This window comes from Candoia aspera, chromosome 16 (assembly GCF_035149785.1).
Source record: "Candoia aspera isolate rCanAsp1 chromosome 16, rCanAsp1.hap2, whole genome shotgun sequence".
NCBI classification, from domain to species: Eukaryota; Metazoa; Chordata; class Lepidosauria; order Squamata; family Boidae; genus Candoia; species Candoia aspera.
Genome location: NC_086168.1, coordinates 326,158 through 344,780, shown reverse-complemented (window position 1 = coordinate 344,780; position 18,623 = coordinate 326,158). Strand labels below are relative to the sequence as shown.

The 18,623-nt window shown below is 52.1% G+C and overlaps 1 protein-coding gene across 6 annotated transcripts in view; it reads left to right on the top strand.

Annotated features, from left to right (window-relative positions):
- SARDH (sarcosine dehydrogenase) overlaps positions 1-18,623 on the top strand; it is a 69,432-nt gene that overhangs the window by 34,019 nt on the left and 16,790 nt on the right. For all 6 annotated transcript variants that reach the window (XR_010068771.1, XM_063316036.1, XM_063316037.1 and 3 more), the window contains 8 exons: positions 8,875-8,961; positions 10,098-10,188; positions 11,855-11,996; positions 13,019-13,102; positions 14,051-14,164; positions 15,084-15,222; positions 15,458-15,571; positions 17,601-17,748. Coding sequence is in view for 5 of the 6 variants with exons in the window: in XM_063316036.1 (XP_063172106.1) it covers positions 8,875-8,961; positions 10,098-10,188; positions 11,855-11,996; positions 13,019-13,102; positions 14,051-14,164; positions 15,084-15,222; positions 15,458-15,571; positions 17,601-17,748 (919 nt within the window). In the remaining variant the exon portion in view is untranslated. The remainder of the gene's footprint in view (positions 1-8,874; positions 8,962-10,097; positions 10,189-11,854; positions 11,997-13,018; positions 13,103-14,050; positions 14,165-15,083; positions 15,223-15,457; positions 15,572-17,600; positions 17,749-18,623) is intronic.

Sequence of the window (18,623 nt, the reverse complement as noted above, 5' to 3'; positions counted from 1 at the left end):
AAACAGGATGTAAACGTCTAAGATTGTGTGGCAGAGCCAATTTGAAGGTAACAGGGTTAACAACCCCAACAATGGGAAAAGGACCAACAAACAGGAGCCAATTTCTTTGAGGGTTGAGGAGATTTAATGAACTTGGTAGAAAGGTAGACCTTATCACCAACTTTAAAGGCAGGCTGAAGGGCTCGCTTCTTATCAGCATGCAGTTTGTAGGCGGACTGGGCATCTGCCAACGCTTGCCGAATTACTGGCCAGGAATCGCCCAGGTGCGCAGCCCAATCGGAAGGAGAACAAGGCGGTGAAGTGGGTTGAGGCAGATCAGGAATGGGCACAAAATCCTGGCCAAACACAGTACGGAAGGGGGTGTGCCCTGTGCTCTGATGTACAGCATTGTTGTAAGCCACTTCAGCGAAAGGCAGGAGATCAACCCAATTGTCCTGCTGATAGTTAACAAATGCTTGCAAAAATTGTTCCAGGGTTGAGTTAAGAGCCTCTGTAGATCCATCAGTCTCTGGATGCGACGCAATGGACAGCGCCTGTTTGGTGCCCACCAGTTTTAAAAATGCCCGCCAAAACTGGGAAGTAAACTGTGTCCCGCGGTCTGTGACCAAATGGGCGGGGCTCCTGTGAATCCTGTATATGTGAACTAGGAAGAGGCGGGCTAACTGCTGAGCAGACAGAATAGAGGAACATGGAATGAAATGGGCTTGTTTGGAAAAGTAGTCTTTCACCGCCCAAATCACAGTCTTTCTCTGACTAGGAGGCAAATCGACAATAAAATCCATGGAGATCTCCTCCCAAGGACGGGAGGGACTGGCTACTGGCTACAGCAAGCTTTGCGGTTTGCCCCCCTTTCTTTTTGACATGGCACAGACAGGACAAGAGGCAACATAGTCTTTGACATCACGCCTCAGTGTAGGCCACCAGAATTGCCGCCGCACCAGGTGTAAGGTTTTCACAAAGCCAAAATGACCAGCCACCTTATCATCATGAGACCTGATCAAAACCTCCCTTCGCAAACTGTCAGGGACATAGAGACGATTCTGCTTCCATGCGAAGCTGCGGTCAAATGTAACCTTGTCTCTATTCGCTTGCAACCAAGTGTCAGATTTCAGTTCGGAGAGAAACTGTTGTTGCAATTGGGAAGGAATTGACAGCCTCCCCCCAGCTGGTGAAACTGAAGCTGAGGGCAGCTGCGCACGAGTCTGGCTGTGAGTGACAGCCTGCATACCCAACTGAGGTTCTGTCCGCAACGTACCCACCACATCAGGTACCGAAGTCGAATCCTGGGGCAGGCGGGAAAGCGCATCAGCCAGGAAGTTCTTCTTTCCCGGAATGAATCTCAACTTAAAATCAAAGCGGCTGAAAAACTGAGCCCAACGGATTTGTTTAGGGCTGAGCTTACGGGGCGTGCTGAGCGCTTCCAAGTTCTTATGGTCAGTCCAGACTTCAAAAGGACATTTGGCCCCCTCTAAGAGGTGGCGCCAGGTGTCCAAAGCAGCCTTGACTGCAAAAGCCTCTTTTTCCCAAACATGCCATCTCCTTTCCATCTCAGAAAATTTGCGGGAGAGATACGCACAGGGCTTCAGGCAGCCTGCAGCATCTGCCTACAATAAAAGCGCTCCAATGGAGAAATCAGAGGCATCCACTTGAACCACGAAAGGCTTAGTGGGATCAGGGTGTTGCAGAATAGGTTCAGCAGTGAACAGGCTTTTAAGTTTGTTGAAAGCCACCTGGCACTCAGGTGTCCAATTGAGCAACGCTCCCGGGTTCTTCACCTTCCGTGTGTCCCCCAGCCCTTTTGTTCGCAATAAATCAGTGAGAGGCAAAGCAATCTCTGCGAACCCCTGGATGAACTGGCGATAATAGTTGGAAAACCCAAGAAAACTTTGGAGCTGCCTGCGAGTGCGCAGGCGCTCCCATTCTAAAATAGCTTGAATCTTTGCAGGGTCCATTTCAATACCCTTGTCGGAAATTCTGTACCCCAAATAGTCAAGCTGAGTCTTATGAAATTCACATTTAGATAGTTTAGCGTAAAGCTCAGCCTTCCTCAGTTTGCTGAGCACCTGTTTCACCAAACGCTCATGTTCTTCCACCATTTCAGTATAAATCAAAACATCATCCAAACAGACCAATACCCCTTTGAACAAATGCTCATGTAACACTTCATTGATCAATTGCATAAACACCCCAGGTGCCCCTGCCAAACCAAACGGCAAAACTTTGTACTGGAAAGAGCCCAGAGGACAATTGAAAGCAGTCTTCCACTCATCCCCTTCCCGTATACGGATACGGAAATACGCCTCCCTCAAATCCAGCTTAGAGAAGATTTTCCCCTTGGCCAGATGTGCTAACATGTCTTTTATTATTGGCAAAGGATATTTGTTCAATATTGATACCGCATTTAATCCGTGGTAATCTGTACACAGTCTTAATGTCCTGTCCTTTTTTGCTCGGAACAAAACAGGGGCACCTACTGGCGAATTCGCTGGTTCAATAAAGCCCCTTGCCAAATTTTTGTCCACAAACTCCCGCAGCGCCGCCAGTTCTTTTTGGGTCATGGCATAGATTTTAGGCTTGGGCAGTTGTGCATCTGGGACCAACTCTATGGCACAGTCAGTTTTTCGATGAGGCGGGAGTTGGTCCACCTCCTTCTCACCAAACACATCTGCAAAACTCTGGTATTGCTCCGGCAAGCCTTCTAGTGGGGTGGCAGTGAAATGTGGAGTAGCTGCTGCCACCCTCCCCACTGCAGCCTCCCGGGCGTCGTCTTCTCCAGGGGCTTGATAGAAACCATCCCCAAAAGTTAAAGTCCTATGCACCCAATTTATATACGGGTTTTGCTGGACCAACCAAGGGATCCCCAGAATGACCAAAGGACCCCCCACTGGCACCACTACAAAGGGCAGCCCCTCCCGGTGGCTGCCCATTTGCAATGCCACCATGCCCGTGGAATGGGTGACTGGCTTCCCCCCCGCCGTAGAACCGTCCAGCTGGGTAAAAATCATGGGGCGTTTTAACGGAAACCTGGGTAGCTCCAAAGCAGCCACCACATCAGGGTGCATTAAGCGACGTGAACACCCTGAATTGATCAAAGCCCACACTTCAACAGTTTTTGTGCGGGAGCCCAACTTCACCTTCACTGTCAGTGTGGGGTAGTTGCCACTCACTGAAATGTGGTCGCGCCCTTCCTCTACCACCTGCCCAGCGGCGCCCTTTAAAGCAGGTGGCTGGCGTTTCCCACCAGCTGGAGCAGATCGGGCTCCCCCTCGTCCCCAAAATAAGGGACGTCCTCAGCCTCGGTCTCAGCCAAAGCCGCCTTCATCTTCCTGGGTAAGGAAGGAGACTTCCCTGACAACTTTCCCGGACGTTTCTCGGTCTTCCCTCTCGGGCACGCCACCGCTCGGTGACCTTCCTTCCCACATCGGAGGCATTGCCCTTTCGCGTAGCGGCGCTCTCTCTCCTCTTCCCACGCACGTTGGCCGGACTTTCCAGTGGTTACAGTGGTGCGGGAACCCTTACTGAGCTTAGCACATTTCATCACCCTTCGGTGAACAAAAGGTTCTTGGGCATGCTCAGCCTTCCCTGCCAGCTGAATCCACCAATATAAGGAGTCTGGATCATCTTGCCCCAGTGACCACCTTAGGACCTCTGTATTCAGGCCGTCCTTAAAAAGTTCTATTAAGGTGGACTGGGACCAATCGTCAACTTTCCCAGCCAACGCTTTAAATTTGAGAGCGTAGTCTGCCACCGATCGTGGGCCCTGGCACAGTTCCTTCAATGCCCGTTTTGCTCTTTCTTTAGCTAACGGGTCTTCAAAGTGTAGTTTTAATGCCCACAGGAATTCCTCAAACTCCTCTAACTCAGGGGCCTCCAATTGACACAACTGCACGTACCAATCGGCCGCCCGCCCCTTGAGCTTAGTGGCAATGGCATTAATCTTGGCCCTTTCTGAACGGAAGCACTGCTCCCAGTCGTCCATATAACTTCTTGCATTAGTAAGGAAGAACGACAGCTTGGTTGGATCTCCATCAAACTTAATAGTAAAGTCTTTTATCCCTGCTCCGGGCGGCCCCTTCGTCACAGCTGGACGCTCAGGCTTCCTTGTAGCCCCCAGGGATCTCCGCTCTCGAGGAGGGGACCTTGAAATTGTCACCCTCGGTGCTCTTCTTCTCGGTGTCGGGTCCTACTCCTTTCCTCTGGGGAAGGGGGGGGGTGAAGAGGGAGTCGAGGATCTATGACTGGACTCCTCTCTCCTTCTCTCTCGCGGACCCCAGTCCATGGACATTTTCCGGAACATAAATTCTAAGGACTCCAGTTTAGCCTCCAGCGGTTTTATACGAACGGGTTTGGGATCCCTCCTGTCTCTCTTTTCTCACCACAGTTGGGGACAACGGGTACCGCTGCTTCCACGACATTCTTGATGTCCCTGGTAGGGGTCCCTGGGTTTCATCCCAGGTGATCAACTCGCCTGGAGATGCGCCGGTCGGTTCAGGGGCTCTTTTGGCTCCAGCCTCCTCATCCCCTAGGCTGAAGCTCAACCCCTCCCGAACTTCTGAAGTCTCTCTAGGGGGGGCTCTCTCCGTTCTCACCACCGTAGAATCGGGTTCCCCCTCGCTCAATTCCTCGCTTTCCGCGGTTTGGGGATTTGGTTTGCTCATCGCTAGCGCTTCCCCTCACAAATAAATCTGGAAAGGGGCTAACGGAAGAAGTTTTTAGATTCTCAGCTTTATGTAATGATTGCCTAGCCTAACAGAGCCAGACTCACAAGCAGGTACTTAATGATATCTGATTTATTGAAAGAATAGTATGCAAATACAGAGAAAGCTGAGAATGAGTAAAAGCGCGCCAAATACAAACTAAAAACCCTCGGCTGAAAACCTAATCCCTCCCCTCGCCCGGCCGTAGCAACCACCCCCTCCCAGGCGCTGTTAACCGTTCTCCACTGATCCTGGGAAAGCAACCTTGAACACCTGAGATAACCCAGACACATTCCAACCCAACAGATAACAACTCCCCGAAGAGGAATCTTCCTCCCTCCCGAGATCAAACACATATCAGGTAAATGACATGCGAAACGTTACGATGTACCAGGAACATTGGAACGGTGAACATGACACCATGAGAATGCAGGAATGCTGGCTGAGCTGCCTGTCGCTGTGCTGCCACAGGTTGAAGCAAATTCTGTCCCAGCGATTGCGTGAGTCGTATGATGGCATTCTGCAAATTGGTCACTTGTGCATCTGCCTGCTGCTGGTGTTGCAACAATGCTGCTACTAGAATCTTGCAAGTCTGAAAGTACATATCTCCCCATTGCCTTTGCAGCCCAAGAAACATCACTTTGCATTGTAATGTCTTTTGCCCTGGGGGTTCCTTCAGGACAGATCTTGTGTCTGAGCTTCAGCCCCACATGGCTTCTTGCTCAGAGGTCACCGTTCACCTGTTTCTGCTGAGGCCACTCCTCAGGTTTTGCCTGCTGACATTTCACCCCATACCCCTCACTCCTTCCCTAGCAGAGCTCAAGTTGATCTTTCTGAGCTACTTCCAATGCTGCATCTCCCTGTTTGACATCTCCTTTCACTTGCCCAGTCAACAAATTTGGAGAGAAGGAACACTCCTTTGGTCCAGGATGCTACCACCTCACCAGTTCTCAGCTGATGCTTCCTGCCTCACTGAAGACACCAAGGGACTTTTTGACTAAGTCACTTTCTATGTTGCTGACTTCTTTCTGCATTAAGCGTTAAATTTAAATTAAAAGTTAAATTTAGCTAAGCTCTCTTTTTTGCTTGATGAATTCTGCAACCAAAGATACCGAGGGCAGAAAACTGATTTGTCTTGGACAGAAATTGTATCTTTGTGGGCCTTTTCCCCCTGCCTTGCCAACTATTTTGTCTGTATGATGAATTGCCATCATTTTTTGTGGGAGAAGATATCTCAGTTTCTATCACATTTGCCAGAGGACAAGACACAAACAGTCCAGATTTTTGGGATTGAAATGTCTTATTTTGCCAAGCAGGAACTAAACAAGTTCATTGTGCAGCTGATATGTGATATCATATATCTCTTGATATGCTCATGCTAGTTTTGTCTGTAAACCTTGTGTGGGAGGCAAGATGGAGGCACTTGAGTTCTGGTTTTGCAATGCATCTTGGGCAATTATATGCATGCAAGCAATATGTCAGTGTGCTATATTTGGCTATGCAGTGTGTAACTTGTTTACTACCAGAGGCAACAACAGATCTATCACATAAAAGGAGCAGATGGACCAGATGGACTAGAGCTGGAACAATAATAACTGGACCAGAACAATAATATTGCTGGACCTCTCATATTTAACTACCAATGGACATGTGTTGGAAAATCAGTATTTTTCAGAATATCTGGGAAGAAGGGCCAATCAGGATCTAGGGATCTTGGAAGATTATGATAGTCAGGAGGGAAAGGAACCTGGCAGCTTGGACTCCTAAGAGAATAAAAGGTGTGGACCCCTTTTTTCCCTTGCACATAAAAATACCTGTGTGGAAAGGGTTATTTAGCCAGCTGTGGCAATTTGTGTGTAACTAAGCTTAGAAGAAGTTACTTAGCCAGCTTTGTGGATTGCATCATCGTAGTGGTAATCACTCTTGCTTGCTTGTGTGCTTCTTGCCTACTTGTAAAAATTAAGGTAAAGAGGACATCGCCAGCTCCCTCATCTGACACCTGTGAAGGGGAGTGGAACAGTGGTTGCATCCCAGAATCAATTGTCTCTTGACATATTCTTGGCAAGGGGTTGCTAATCTGGGTTCCCAATCATCAGACCGCTATGGCCAAGTCCCTGACAGTCCCCAAGTGTTCAAGCTGATGCCCTCTGCCCCTTCTTAGTATAAGCAGGTGGCAAAAGCCTCTGGATGGCCTGAACCTCACCGTAGGCCCAGGTTCCAGGAGGGGCACGCAACCTCTGGCTTCGGGGGTCAGTCAGCCATTCTTGGGGTTCCTGGCAAGCTGAAGGGACGTGGATCGTTGTATCTTTCTTTCTCTGTAACTCTCTTCTTGTTTGTTCAACAAACTCCTTTTCGGCATTTCCCAAATCAGCCTGGACTTCTCTCATAAATTGGGGCTCTCACCCCTCAGTTGTATTGGAAATGGTCTGTCCTTCTGCTCTCGCCTTGCCAGGCCCACATGGCCCCATTCCATCAGACCAATGCTTACTCCTGGCCTCTGATGCCCATTTAGAGGTCAGTCATTGGAATGTCTTCTGGACGGCAGTTGCCTGTCCGGCTTTGCCAAGACACTCCCTGACCTGGGCTGACCCAACTTCCATCACAACAGCCAAAGCACCCTTCTCTGGGTCATCCCTGCTGGAGCTCCGCTGAGCCGCTCTGTGGACTCAGACCGCCATTTTCATCCAGCATTATAGGCTGGACCTTCACTCCCAAAGAGAAGGGTCTTCCATTCCTTGGTCATCCAATGAAAATGAGACCATCCTCCTGTCAAAGGTGTGTGTGAATCATTGGGAATGGCACCAAGTACATTCCTGGGGAGGAGCTCCCCCCAAGCTGTTCTGAAATTTTAGAAGGTTCTGAAGGTACTCTGCAGAAGGTACGAAGCCGTGTGTGTGAATTCACAGAAGAGTATTCCAACATCCTTTCTGAAGACCTGACCGGTGGTTCTTCCACAGCATAGAGCATTGTGTGGCAGCAGCTCTCCACCTGGAGCCTCGTCCCCTCCCCTCCCCTGGTAAAGTGGAAGAGAGGGAAGAAATGACTGCATGCTGTGAAAGAAGCAGGGGGGCTTTCCAAGGCCATGGCAGCTGGGCGGGGAGGGAGTTCGTCAGGGCTGGGGGCTGCAGAGGGAAGGGAGACTACCTTCCCCTCTGCCTAGCAGCCACTGGGCACTGGGGAGCGGGACTGGGGCAGAGCTGGTTTCCCCTGTTGGAAGATGGTGTCCAGGAGTGGTGGGGCAAAGATCTAGGAAGGAGCTGCCTGGGACTGCAGCCCCCACCCTGGGTGCATTCTCCACCCCCCACCCCACCATTGCATGCTTTTTTGAAGGTGCTGCTTTTTCTAACCTGACAGTGGCCTCTCCAGGCGTCAGCGAGCCCAAGAAGGAAAAAGATCTTCGGTGCTCAGCTGAACTTCAGCCGGAGAAGTGAGCTCGGCTAAAATATTTATTCCTCACCTTTTCTCATAGTTCAACCCCCAAATTAATAGACTTTACCAGCATAAACTGAATCAACTTTTTTAAACCTCTCACTTTCCTGTATTAGTCATAACAAAATAAATATTAGCTAAAGCAAAAATGCAAAATGGTAGAATGTGTGGGTTAAGTAAGAAAAAAATGACTTTTTTGGAGACAGTAATTTTAAAAAATATGAACAACTCCATAAAGTATTTTCAGCTCAATTAGGGGAGTTTTTGCCAAGGATTCTTGAGGAGATTTTTTTTTTGGTGCTCTGAAATAACAGAACTTGCCCTAAGGAACAGGCAGAGACCAAGATGAGGTCAGAGACATTTTGGGTGGCTGAGGCTGCAATGCCAAATGACTCCTTTATCTGCAGTCCCTGGGCCAGCAGGGGGGAACTGGTATGGGCTGTGGCTCCCCTCTCTCTCTTTCTGTCTTTCTCTCTCACACACACACTCCCCCACGCCCGCCATTCCCTCTTCTGCCCTTTCTTTGTGCACCTGTCTCTGGTGTTCTGGGCCTGCTCTTCCCACAGAGAAATGCCTGGGTGTGTTTGTGTGTGTGTTCCCAGGGACTGGAGAGCTCTGCACTTCTGTACGTGGGTCTTACTCCTCGGTGAGCACACCGTGTGTAGAGTCGCAGCATTAGTGCACATGATTAAAGCTGAAATTGCTGCACCGCTGTTAATCCTCGCTTCCCCTTTTCTCCCCGCCTCAGAATCCTTCACGGCAGATCATAGGCCTCTCCTAGGAGAAGCGCCGGAACTCCGTGGCTTTTTCCTGGGATGTGGCTTCAACAGTGCTGGTAAGAGGCAAGCGCCTTTGCCCCTAAACGAACACTAGCAACCCACAAGGCAGGGCGGTGCAGGGAACGGGGATGTGCTTGGCTTCTGGCTCGGAAGGTGCTCAGCCCTTGTCCACACAAGGAGGAAACTGGCCAGTGGAACCAGGTTGCCTTTGGGCCAAGCCACGGGCTGAGGACACTCTGGTCGGGCAAAGAGAGCGGGGAGGAGGGATCAGTGTTCTAAAGACGCCTCCTCCACAAAAGACCCCCCCAACTTTAGCATGGGAGAGCTGTTCAGTCCTAGTAAGATTTGCTCTGAGTGAGTGGGGGTGTTTTTGGAGAGACCGGTTTGGCTGAGGGGCCTTTTTGCTGATGGTTTTCACATCCCAGAACAGCGTGGCAGGTGAGGGCACCATGAAGATGGCAGCATAGAAGCACCATATTAAATAAATGCATGAGGTGTAGATTCATGGAGTAGTGGGGCGAGTCACTGGGTGACCTTGAGCTCCTCCCTGTTGGTCAACCCAACTCATCCTGTAGCCTTGTACATGGCCTGGAGCCCAGAGTTGCTTCTGGTGCAAAGATCTTGCCCAATCCAGCCCCTTTTCCCTGCCAGAGGATTTGGGACGCCTCTCCAAAGGCCTGGCCATGCAGAAGCAGCAGTTGCCTTTGACTGGTTCTGTGGCCTTCCTGTCATCTGCTTCCTCCCCCACACTCTGGACGGGGTGAAGGACGGGTGCGATACAGATCTTCCTGGCGTTGAGGAATAAGTCTCGGTGTTTATCGATGGGGGTCTCCTCCCTTTTCCTCAGCCCTTGTATGAAAGGGCTGGCTAATTTTACCTCCTGCAGATTCCAGTTCTTCAGATCACCATGTAGCCTTGAGTGAAAAGCCTGCTGCCTTTAAAGCTCACGTTTAAATAAAATTGCAAGCCGTAAGGGCCGTTCTAAGCTAATAAGCAAGTGAGGCCCTGCAAGATTTGTGAGAAAATAGCTTTCTTTCGTGTGTAAGAAAGCAGAAGTTCTGTTGTCTATGGCAACAGAAGTTGTCCAGCGAGAGAACCAGCCCTGATTTAGAGACAGAGAATTGGTAGGAGATGTATTTTATTAAGGAGCACCTTTGCACTCCATCTGACTCCTGCCCCTCCTTTTCCACAGGAATGATGCTTGGAGGTGGCTGTGGGAAGGAACTGGCCCACTGGATTGTCCATGGGCATCCGGAGAAGGACATGTTCAGCTATGATATTAGGTGAGCAGCAGCTTCTTGCTATCAAGCAGATTTGGGGTTACATCATAATCCTGTAGAGAGAGAAAGGTTGTGTGACAAATGCTCTTGCTTCACTAGGAGAGGTGAGGGATCTTGCTTACGGTTAATGCACATCCATCCAATCTTCGAGTAGACAGCTAAGCCAAGCTCTAGTAAGGCTGCAGATGGTTGTGTCCTTACAATGCTTTTTAAAAAAAATCCCTTTAATTGTGTCCAATTCAGGAGACTGTCATGCGCTGCCTACCTCCGAGTAACACACAGACACTGATTCCGTTGAAGCAGGCTCTGGTTTATTCGTAGTGTAGATACAGTGGTAGAAAAAAGCTGAGAGTGACAGGAGCGCGCTGGTGCGGGGTTTAAATACCCCGCGCCGGTCAGCGCCCCCTCACTCGCGGTTACGTCACCCCCCTTTGTCCCACATGCTGTCTTGCCGGTAGGTGAGGGGTTGCGAGGCCCCGCTGGCACTCCGGGATCGCCCATCATCGGTTTCCCTATTCCTCCGGTGATTGCTGTCAGCTGGGCGATCTCCGTTGCGCTAGCGCTAACAGCTTGGGTGTGCCTCGCGATCCGCTTAGCCTTTGTATCTTGTTCTTTAGTCTTTGTAAGTTGATGGCTGCTTATCTTGAGCCCCTTCCCCTGTTTCCTTGTTATTGTCATGTGTGCCATTGCGCTGATGTCTTCAGCTCAACGGCACTCATGACAGAGACTGCCTGAACATGTCCCTGCAGTTTTCTTGGCAAGGCTTTTCAGAAGTGGTTTGCCCTGGCCTTCTTCTTCATGGTGCTGAGAGAGAGGGACTGGCCCAAGGTCAATGAGTAGTTTCCCCCAGTTTTGTTTCATGCCACCAGCTGATGGGAAAAGGCACTGATTACTCCCCTTAATGCACAGTGGGGGGGGCAGTTGTGTATGGGTGCCAGGGACAGGGTCTTCAGCCACATTTCAAACTGTGCAGGCAATAGGTGACTGCCCTGCTCAATGCCCGTAATCTGTCATTTCTGAACATGGTCTACTGGTCTTCTGTTAGATCGGTTAGCAGGATGAACCCCAGGCGTATCTTGCTCCGCTTGGAAGAGAAGCAGAAAAAGCAAAAGTGCAGGAAGAGGGTGGCGGGATCCACACAAAGTCCAGACCAGTCCAGCATTTTGTTTTCCAAATGGCAACCAAATTTACACAAACATGCTCCTGCCCCTCTGAGACTGTTCCCCACGCTGGGGATAATGGAGGGATCAGGATCATTGCTTATTGGTGACCACTGTGTCTTCCTTGGAATTTCCTAGTTCCTTTTAAAGCTGTCCCAGCAGTGATAGCAAAGATTGTCTGTTAGTTTTTTCAGCTCAGCATTGGCAGTTAATATAAATATAATGTAGCATAAATTAAATCTGCAACAGTCAGATTCCAGTCCTCTCTGCTGCCCTCCGGCTCCCGCTAAGCCCCCCACCGTCCTCAGGGATCCGGTTGCCGGAGGGTCCTGCTCCGTGCTTCCGCCCTGCCTCGTGGGTCGGCCGATGTCGGCTGTTGGCCCTGCAGCACCTGTGGCTCCTGGGGGAGCTCCTCATGGCTGCTCCCTCCTGAGAGTCCAGGCCTGGCCGGGAGGCAGGAGGCGGCCCTGCCACCTCCCCAGGGGCTGAAGTCCCACTCGGTTCTTCAGGAGGTTTCACCACCTGCTCACTGGCAATAGCCGCTGGATCCGGGAGCGGAGCCACGAGTCCTACGCCAAGAACTACTCCATCGTGTTCCCCTACGACGAGCCCCTGGCCGGGCGCAACCTGAGGAAGGACCCTCTGCATGAGGTGAGGCTGGGTGGCAGTGGAGAGGGGAGGGCCACGTTTCATAAGCAACCCCCCCCCGCCACCGCCTTTTGACGGTGGCTCATAGCTTTCTGCAAAAGGGCACAGTGTTGGGGGAAATCCCACTGCCAAGGCAACCGAGCCCTGGCACTGCCTCAGGCACCCACATCTGACTGCTTGTGGGAGGTTGGCAGATGAAGGAGTGGCACTTGGTTCCCCCTCCGTGATGCCACCTGCACCCCAGGTTTGTTTTCTTTACACAAAAGCAACGCCCTTCTGCCCTCCTATTCTGCTTGCACATCACTCAAGGTACAAACCTTGCAGGAAGTGTGCCGGAGCTCTGCATCCCATCTGTGGCCCAGTTCTGAGCAGGGAGTTGGGCATGGGTGCTTTGGGCAGCCCAAGAGAGCGAAGCAGCGGGGCAGTTTCACTTCTGCCCCTGGAAGGCGCCGATGTGGCCTCACCTTCGGCAGGCCGGGTGGCCCAGGCACTGGGGAGATTCTCCATCAGCTGCGCTTGGCGCTTCCTCTAGATGTGGCTCTCAAGTGTCCCAGCAAACGAAGGAGTGTTTGCCAGGCGTTTGGCACAGAGAGCTGATGAGCCACGTGGCCCACAGCAGCCGGGAGCCACCGCCGGCCTTGTCTTCCTGGCGTCGGGCCGGTCTTGGGCATGAGAGGCGCCCGGCAGTGTCTGTTGCAGAGTTCGTCCCCTGCAGACTGGAAGAATCCAGTTGCTGAGGCAAAGGGTCCCCCCAGAGGAGGGAAGGGAAGGTGTCACTGGCTCTTCCTCAGGAGTGAAATCTTTTCCCCATCCTTTCCATGAGATGCAGCTGAGACACAGTGAACACAGTGCCAGGGAGAGGTGGAGTTCATGGGGCAGGATGGCAGATGGGACTGAAAACAGTCTTCAGGTGTGAATTTTCACCAAGGACAACCTTTCTCAGCTTCTTCCTTGGGGGAGTGTTGGTGCTCCTCAACGTCCTAACCTAGCTTTCCCCCCTCCCTGCAATCTCTGTGACCCCGCAGGAGCTTCTGCTTCAGGGCTGCGTCTTTCAGGAGCGACATGGGTGGGAGAGGCCCGGCTGGTTCAACCCGTTGGGCAAAGCACCGGTAAGCCTTGGACGAGCCTGTTCCGTTCCTGGGCCAGGTGAGCTGTTTCTACCGTGGGGGTCAATTCTGGGGCCTTCTGAAGCCTCCACAGGTGTCTCCAAGCAACCCTTGAATGATCTTGTGCTGCCCTGGGCAGGAGGAGGCGATTCTGCTGCCTGTAAAGGGAGGGGACGGTGGCAGCAGCAGCGAGGGACATTCGGGAGATGCCTGGTGCCCCAAGAAATGCGGGGCGTTCCACCTGGCACTAGCAGTGTGAAAACAGCAAGGGAGCTGCTCTGAGGGAGGCCAGGCCAAGGCCGCATCAGGCCAAGCCTCCCAGGTCACGGTGGCTAGCCAGGAGGGGCAGTTGTCTCCTTCCACTGCTGTACCCCGTTGGAGTTATTTCGGATAGACCATGGGTGATTCAGTCCACCTGCCTCCCGTTAACCTCCTGGTTCCAAGAGATATGCCTTACAAATCCGTTTGTTCCAGAGGAAGAAAGGGCCAGGTCTCCTCTTGGTCTTGAATCTAGCGGAAGGTCCATTGTCACAGCAAATGATAGCACTTTTAACTGATCTCTAAAAACCTGAGCTGGGCGAGGCCTGATTAGTACTTGGATGGGAGACCACTTGGAGATCCCAGGATTGTAGGCTAGAGTGGGGAAAAGGCAATGGGAAACCACTTGGGGTCCAGGAGCTGAGCTCAACTAGGAGAGACTTTAAGCCTCAGGCAGGTTCGATCCCAACAGCGCATCCTGGCCATTGCTGGCTTTCCACTCCAAGTACACCCAAGTGCTTATTCCTCCCTCCACTGCTCGCTCCTTCCTCATGGCTGAGGCCCACCACTTGACTTCTCAGCACCCCTCATAGCACGATGTTTGGCTTTATCTCTAAGCCAGCTGTCTCCCCGTGGCGTCTTCGCAGGGGGCGGATGCTGATGCTGGTGCTTGCTGTTCATGTGCCAATCCAGGTGCTGGATTATAACTATTACGGTGCTTATGGCCACCCTCCCCATGAAGAGGACGCCTACCGCCAGTTGCTCTCCGAGGAGTACACCTTTGATTTCCCACCTCATCATAACATTGTGAGTAGAAGAAGGCCAAAGAGCCCCCAGTGACCGCGTAAGCTCAGCGGCCGGGCTTCCTAAGGGGAAAACCAGAAGCCATGCAAAGCGACGCTGAGATTCACCAGGCGGGCAGAGGATACTTAAGTGAAATGAAGCCTAGTCCAACGGGGGTGAGGTCTATATGTGCAGCAGGCTGAAACAGCACTGTCCAGTGGGGCCAGAGTGGCTGTGACGTATGAGCAGAGGACCACGTTCCTGCCCCAGCACCTCAGTATGCTCGAACTGAATAACCTGCGAATGTTAATGTGGGATAGAAAATAGCCTGTACCATGGAAGTGGCTGAACCTGAGCTGGGGATCAGTTTCCTGAAGCGAACTAAGGGAGGGTAGCCTCTCCTGTCCTAGTTCAGATGCTGAAGCCTCCTCCCTCCCTCCCTCCCTCATATGCCTATAAAAACCCATAAAATCCAGTAGTCAAATAGCAGGACGATTGTTACACAAAACTAAAATTGCAAGCTGCTCCAAGCCTGGCCACCAGTATGGATGCTTTCTGGGACTGGAAACCTTCCACAGGATGAGGGAGCTGGCAGGAAATTCCTCTGCTCTCCTTCTCTCCCCAGGACCCCAGTGAGGGTCCCAGTCAGCTGAGGCGCAGCTTCCAAGAGATGGTTCTCTTCAGGGCCTGCTCAAGCCCTGCCTTGCCCAGCTGTTTTCACACTTGGCTCAGGCCCCGCTTGGCCTGGAGGACATCGCTTCCTGGGGAGAGAAGAACGTGAGCAGTTCTGTCAAGTGACCAGCACTCAGTGAGGAGCTGTGGATGTTGGGGAGCAGTGCAGAGCAGAGGAGTCCTGGCTGAGGTCACCAAGGGATATTGGATTTTAGAAGAGAAGCGTCTTTTTGCAGCTCCTCACCCGGCGTGGCTGTGTCTCCGTTTTCAGATCAGGAACGAATGCTTAACCTGTCGAAATGCTCTTGCTGTGTTTGACATGTCTTACTTTGGCAAATTCTACCTGGTTGGTCCAGAGGCCAGGAAGGCAGCTGACTGGCTCTTCACAGCTGACGTTCGCAAGCCCCCAGGTACAGCGAGTTCCTCCCTGGTCCTCTCTCTCTGAACTGGGCCCAGTCCCCCCCCACCCCCCCCGAAACCAGTGCCTCGAGCAGAGTCTCCCTCGTTGGGCCCCTAGACTTGGACCCCCACGCAGAAGGGCTGGGAGGGTCCGCACAGGGCTTCTTCCTCTCCTCTCTCCACCCTAGGCCTCCTCGCAGCACTGCGCTGCGGTTGCACGATGGTAGCATGGCTCTCTTTCCCCAGGAACAACGGTTTACACGTGTATGCTGAACAGACACGGGGGAGTCGAGAGTGATTTGACTGTCAGTCCGATTGACCCAGGACCCCAGGACTCGGCACTGGCACCTGCGTTTGAAGGTGACCAACCTCTCCCTGCTGGGCCCAGCAGAGTTCGTAGACTAGACAGGGAAGTGCCCTGGGCGTAATCAGCAGCCGGCTTTCCTTCTCCGATGAAGATTTGTGGGGTTGGCATGGTCCTCAGGGTATCCCCCTCCTGCCCAAATGTGCAGCTATGGAGGGACCAGCCCTGCCTTCTCTCTGGCCCAGATTCGGAGAGAAGACGCCCCCTCTGGCTGTGTGGGCTCGGAGTCCCGGTGCCAGAACTCTGCGTTGGATCTGGCCTTGTAGAGATCAATTCCTTCATGGATAATTCATTTGCCTGCCCACAGAGAACCCAGTTCAGATGCCTGAATAGCTCCCATCCATGTGCACCCCGGGAAAAGAAGTAGCAGGAAAGGAAAAAGCGGCAAAGACGGGCCACCAGAGTGCCTTGTGTCCAGCCTGCTTCAACTGGAAATGACTTCGGCTATTTTGAGAGACCGGTTTGCCCCGGATCTTTCAAGCCTTTTAAAAAGGCTTTCTGAGAGCTGAGCTCATGAGTTTGGGTTCAGCTGAGAGATTGGGAGGGGAATAATGAGCCCTTTCAGGAAGGGCGTTTGAGTCCCAGGAAAGGAGAAACCCTCGGCCCTGCGAGGTCGAGGCCGAGAGGGGCTGGGACGGGCTTTCGGGATTCGGTTCCAGTTCCTGATCCACCTTAAAGCACTTTCCCAGAGATGCCTGGCCCTGCCTGCCCCGCAGGGCTGACTATCCCCAGGTAGATGGGAAGCTCCTCCTGAGCGCTGGAGGAGAGAGCAGGGGGCCATGGCCATCAGGGAGGTGGCCCAAGGACGCTGCAGGTAGGAAGAAGGAGTCCCCTCTTGTCCCTCTCCCCGGACAGTGGGATCCCTCAGTTTGGCCCAGTTTGCCCTGTCCCTTGACAGAGAATTCTAGCTGGCTTTTTGGTGGGGGGGGGCAGCTTCTGGCTGTTCTTCTCCTAGCAAGCTGTGCAAAGTTTGAACCAGGGAATCTGACATTCTCAGTGTGAGACTGATGTATCTAAAAAAGAAAGCTGATTACAGCTCCAGAGCCGCAGCTTGCCAAGCCATTATTTCGGGTGCAGGGAGCTGCCAGCCAGGAGAGTTTTCCGCTTGACAGGCAATTAAAGCAGGCATCTGTTATTTCGGCTCCTGGAGGCCACCTGACTTTTATTAGGGCCAATTAGTAGGTGAAGCAGGAAGAAGAGAACCCGATGTTTCCTAAGCTCTTTCCTCCCCGCACTTCTCCGGGGGCGGGGGCAAGAGCGGTGGGGGAGGGGGAGAGGAGCCTGGCACGCCATGTGCCTTCCAGAGCACTGGAGTGTGTTTCCTGCAAGCGGCTGCACCGGCTAGATACACGGGCCGATCTCTCGGCCACCAGTGCGGAAAGGGCCACGTTCCAGGGCTTAAGGGAGGGGTGGGGGGGCTTCTATCCTCTCCTCCATAACATCTTGCTCCACTTCCACTTCCATATATTTATACATGGTCCAATTATGTGGCAACACCAAGCCAGCCTGGGCTGATAGTAGAAGCGAAAAGGCCAGGGAAGTCCAGAGGTGCAGGCTAAATTGGAAGAAGGTGATGGCCAGCCATTCCTGGGCATGCCAAGAAAACTGCAGGTGAATGGTCACCAGATCCAGTGTGATTCCAAGGAAGGTGACTTTATGTATAACATGTTATCATTTAATGCAGAATTTGGATTGCCTGGACCCAGCAGTGGGTTTGTTTTGCTTTCGACAGAGACTCAGCTCTGCTCCTGGGACCTCGGGAAGCTTCAAGACAGCTCTGCTGGATTAAACAAAGGGTCTCTCCAGTCCCAAATCTAAAAGCAGGCAGCCAGAAGGCATTGTGGGCACCCAGGATTTAAGGGTGTTGCTTGTAAACTGCTGAGTCTCCTGAGTTGCGGTGGGGATAAATTCAGCCAGTCATCAATCAGTGTGGGCACCCAATCCCAAGGCTGCAGGACTGGTGAGCCAGCCTGCTCTTTTGCTAGCTGGCACCCTGAGCCATGGCTTGATTCTCATCCTTTCCAGGGGATGGCTACTACCTCACTATTGGGGGAGCTGCTGCCCAGTACAACTGGTCACACATCAGGACGGTTCTACAGGAGAGGCAGTTTCAGTGCCAGTTGATTGACCAGTCAGAAGAGCTGGGCATGATCAGCATTCAAGGCCCTTCCAGGTGAGTCTCACATTAGCTGGTCTGGGATTTTGATCAGATGTTACTGCAGAAGTGGTGACTTCGGTACTCGATCTCTCTGACTTAGGGTTCAACAGGATCAAGGCACAGGGGTGCCAAGCAGGCAGTCTTTCCTCCTCCTCTCTCCTGGCCTGGCAGAGTTCCTAGTTGGAGGGATCAAACAGCTTGCTAGAAAAAAGTAGCGGCTCCCTTCTTTTGCCAGGTGACCTCATGTTCCCTCAGAAAGGCCCAGGCGTGGTGGACAGGGTTCCTGGCCTTGCTTGGTGAAGGGCCACTGAAGGCCACAGCTCTTTCCAGGTCCAGCTGGGGTTGGTGACTGGGGCTCTTCCTGGGCTGATAGATGTTTCACTTAACTGGGTTTGGAAATTTGGGTGGCTGTCGGCCTGGAGGGGATTTGCACAGTTATCTCCTAATTCATTGGTGTAACACCCCTTGTGGCCAAGGGAACAGCCAGATGTGCTCATAGAAGTGTCAGGCTTGCTTCTTTGGCATACAGGATGCTGGGTGGCAGGACCTGAGCCCAGGGATACACAGACATGTGCCAGACCTCCAGTGAAATCTCCAGCTCCTCTTCCTTTCTGTGCTGGCTTGTTCATAATGCAAAATATTTTGCTTTCACAGTCATCTTAAAGATAAGTAGAATGTGAACACGTTCCCAAAACAATCATAGTTCACAGTCTATCTGTGTTCATCTTGTGCTGTTCGCTACATGTTTATTAGAAGGTGTGGGAGGCTTTGAAATGTAATGTGTGATTGTCAAATCAGCTTTGTCCTCAGAAAAAGAATCATAGCTTTTCTGGGCATTTTTTTGTGTGTGGGGGGGGGGGAGGAACAGCCAAGATTTTTAGGATGCTGCC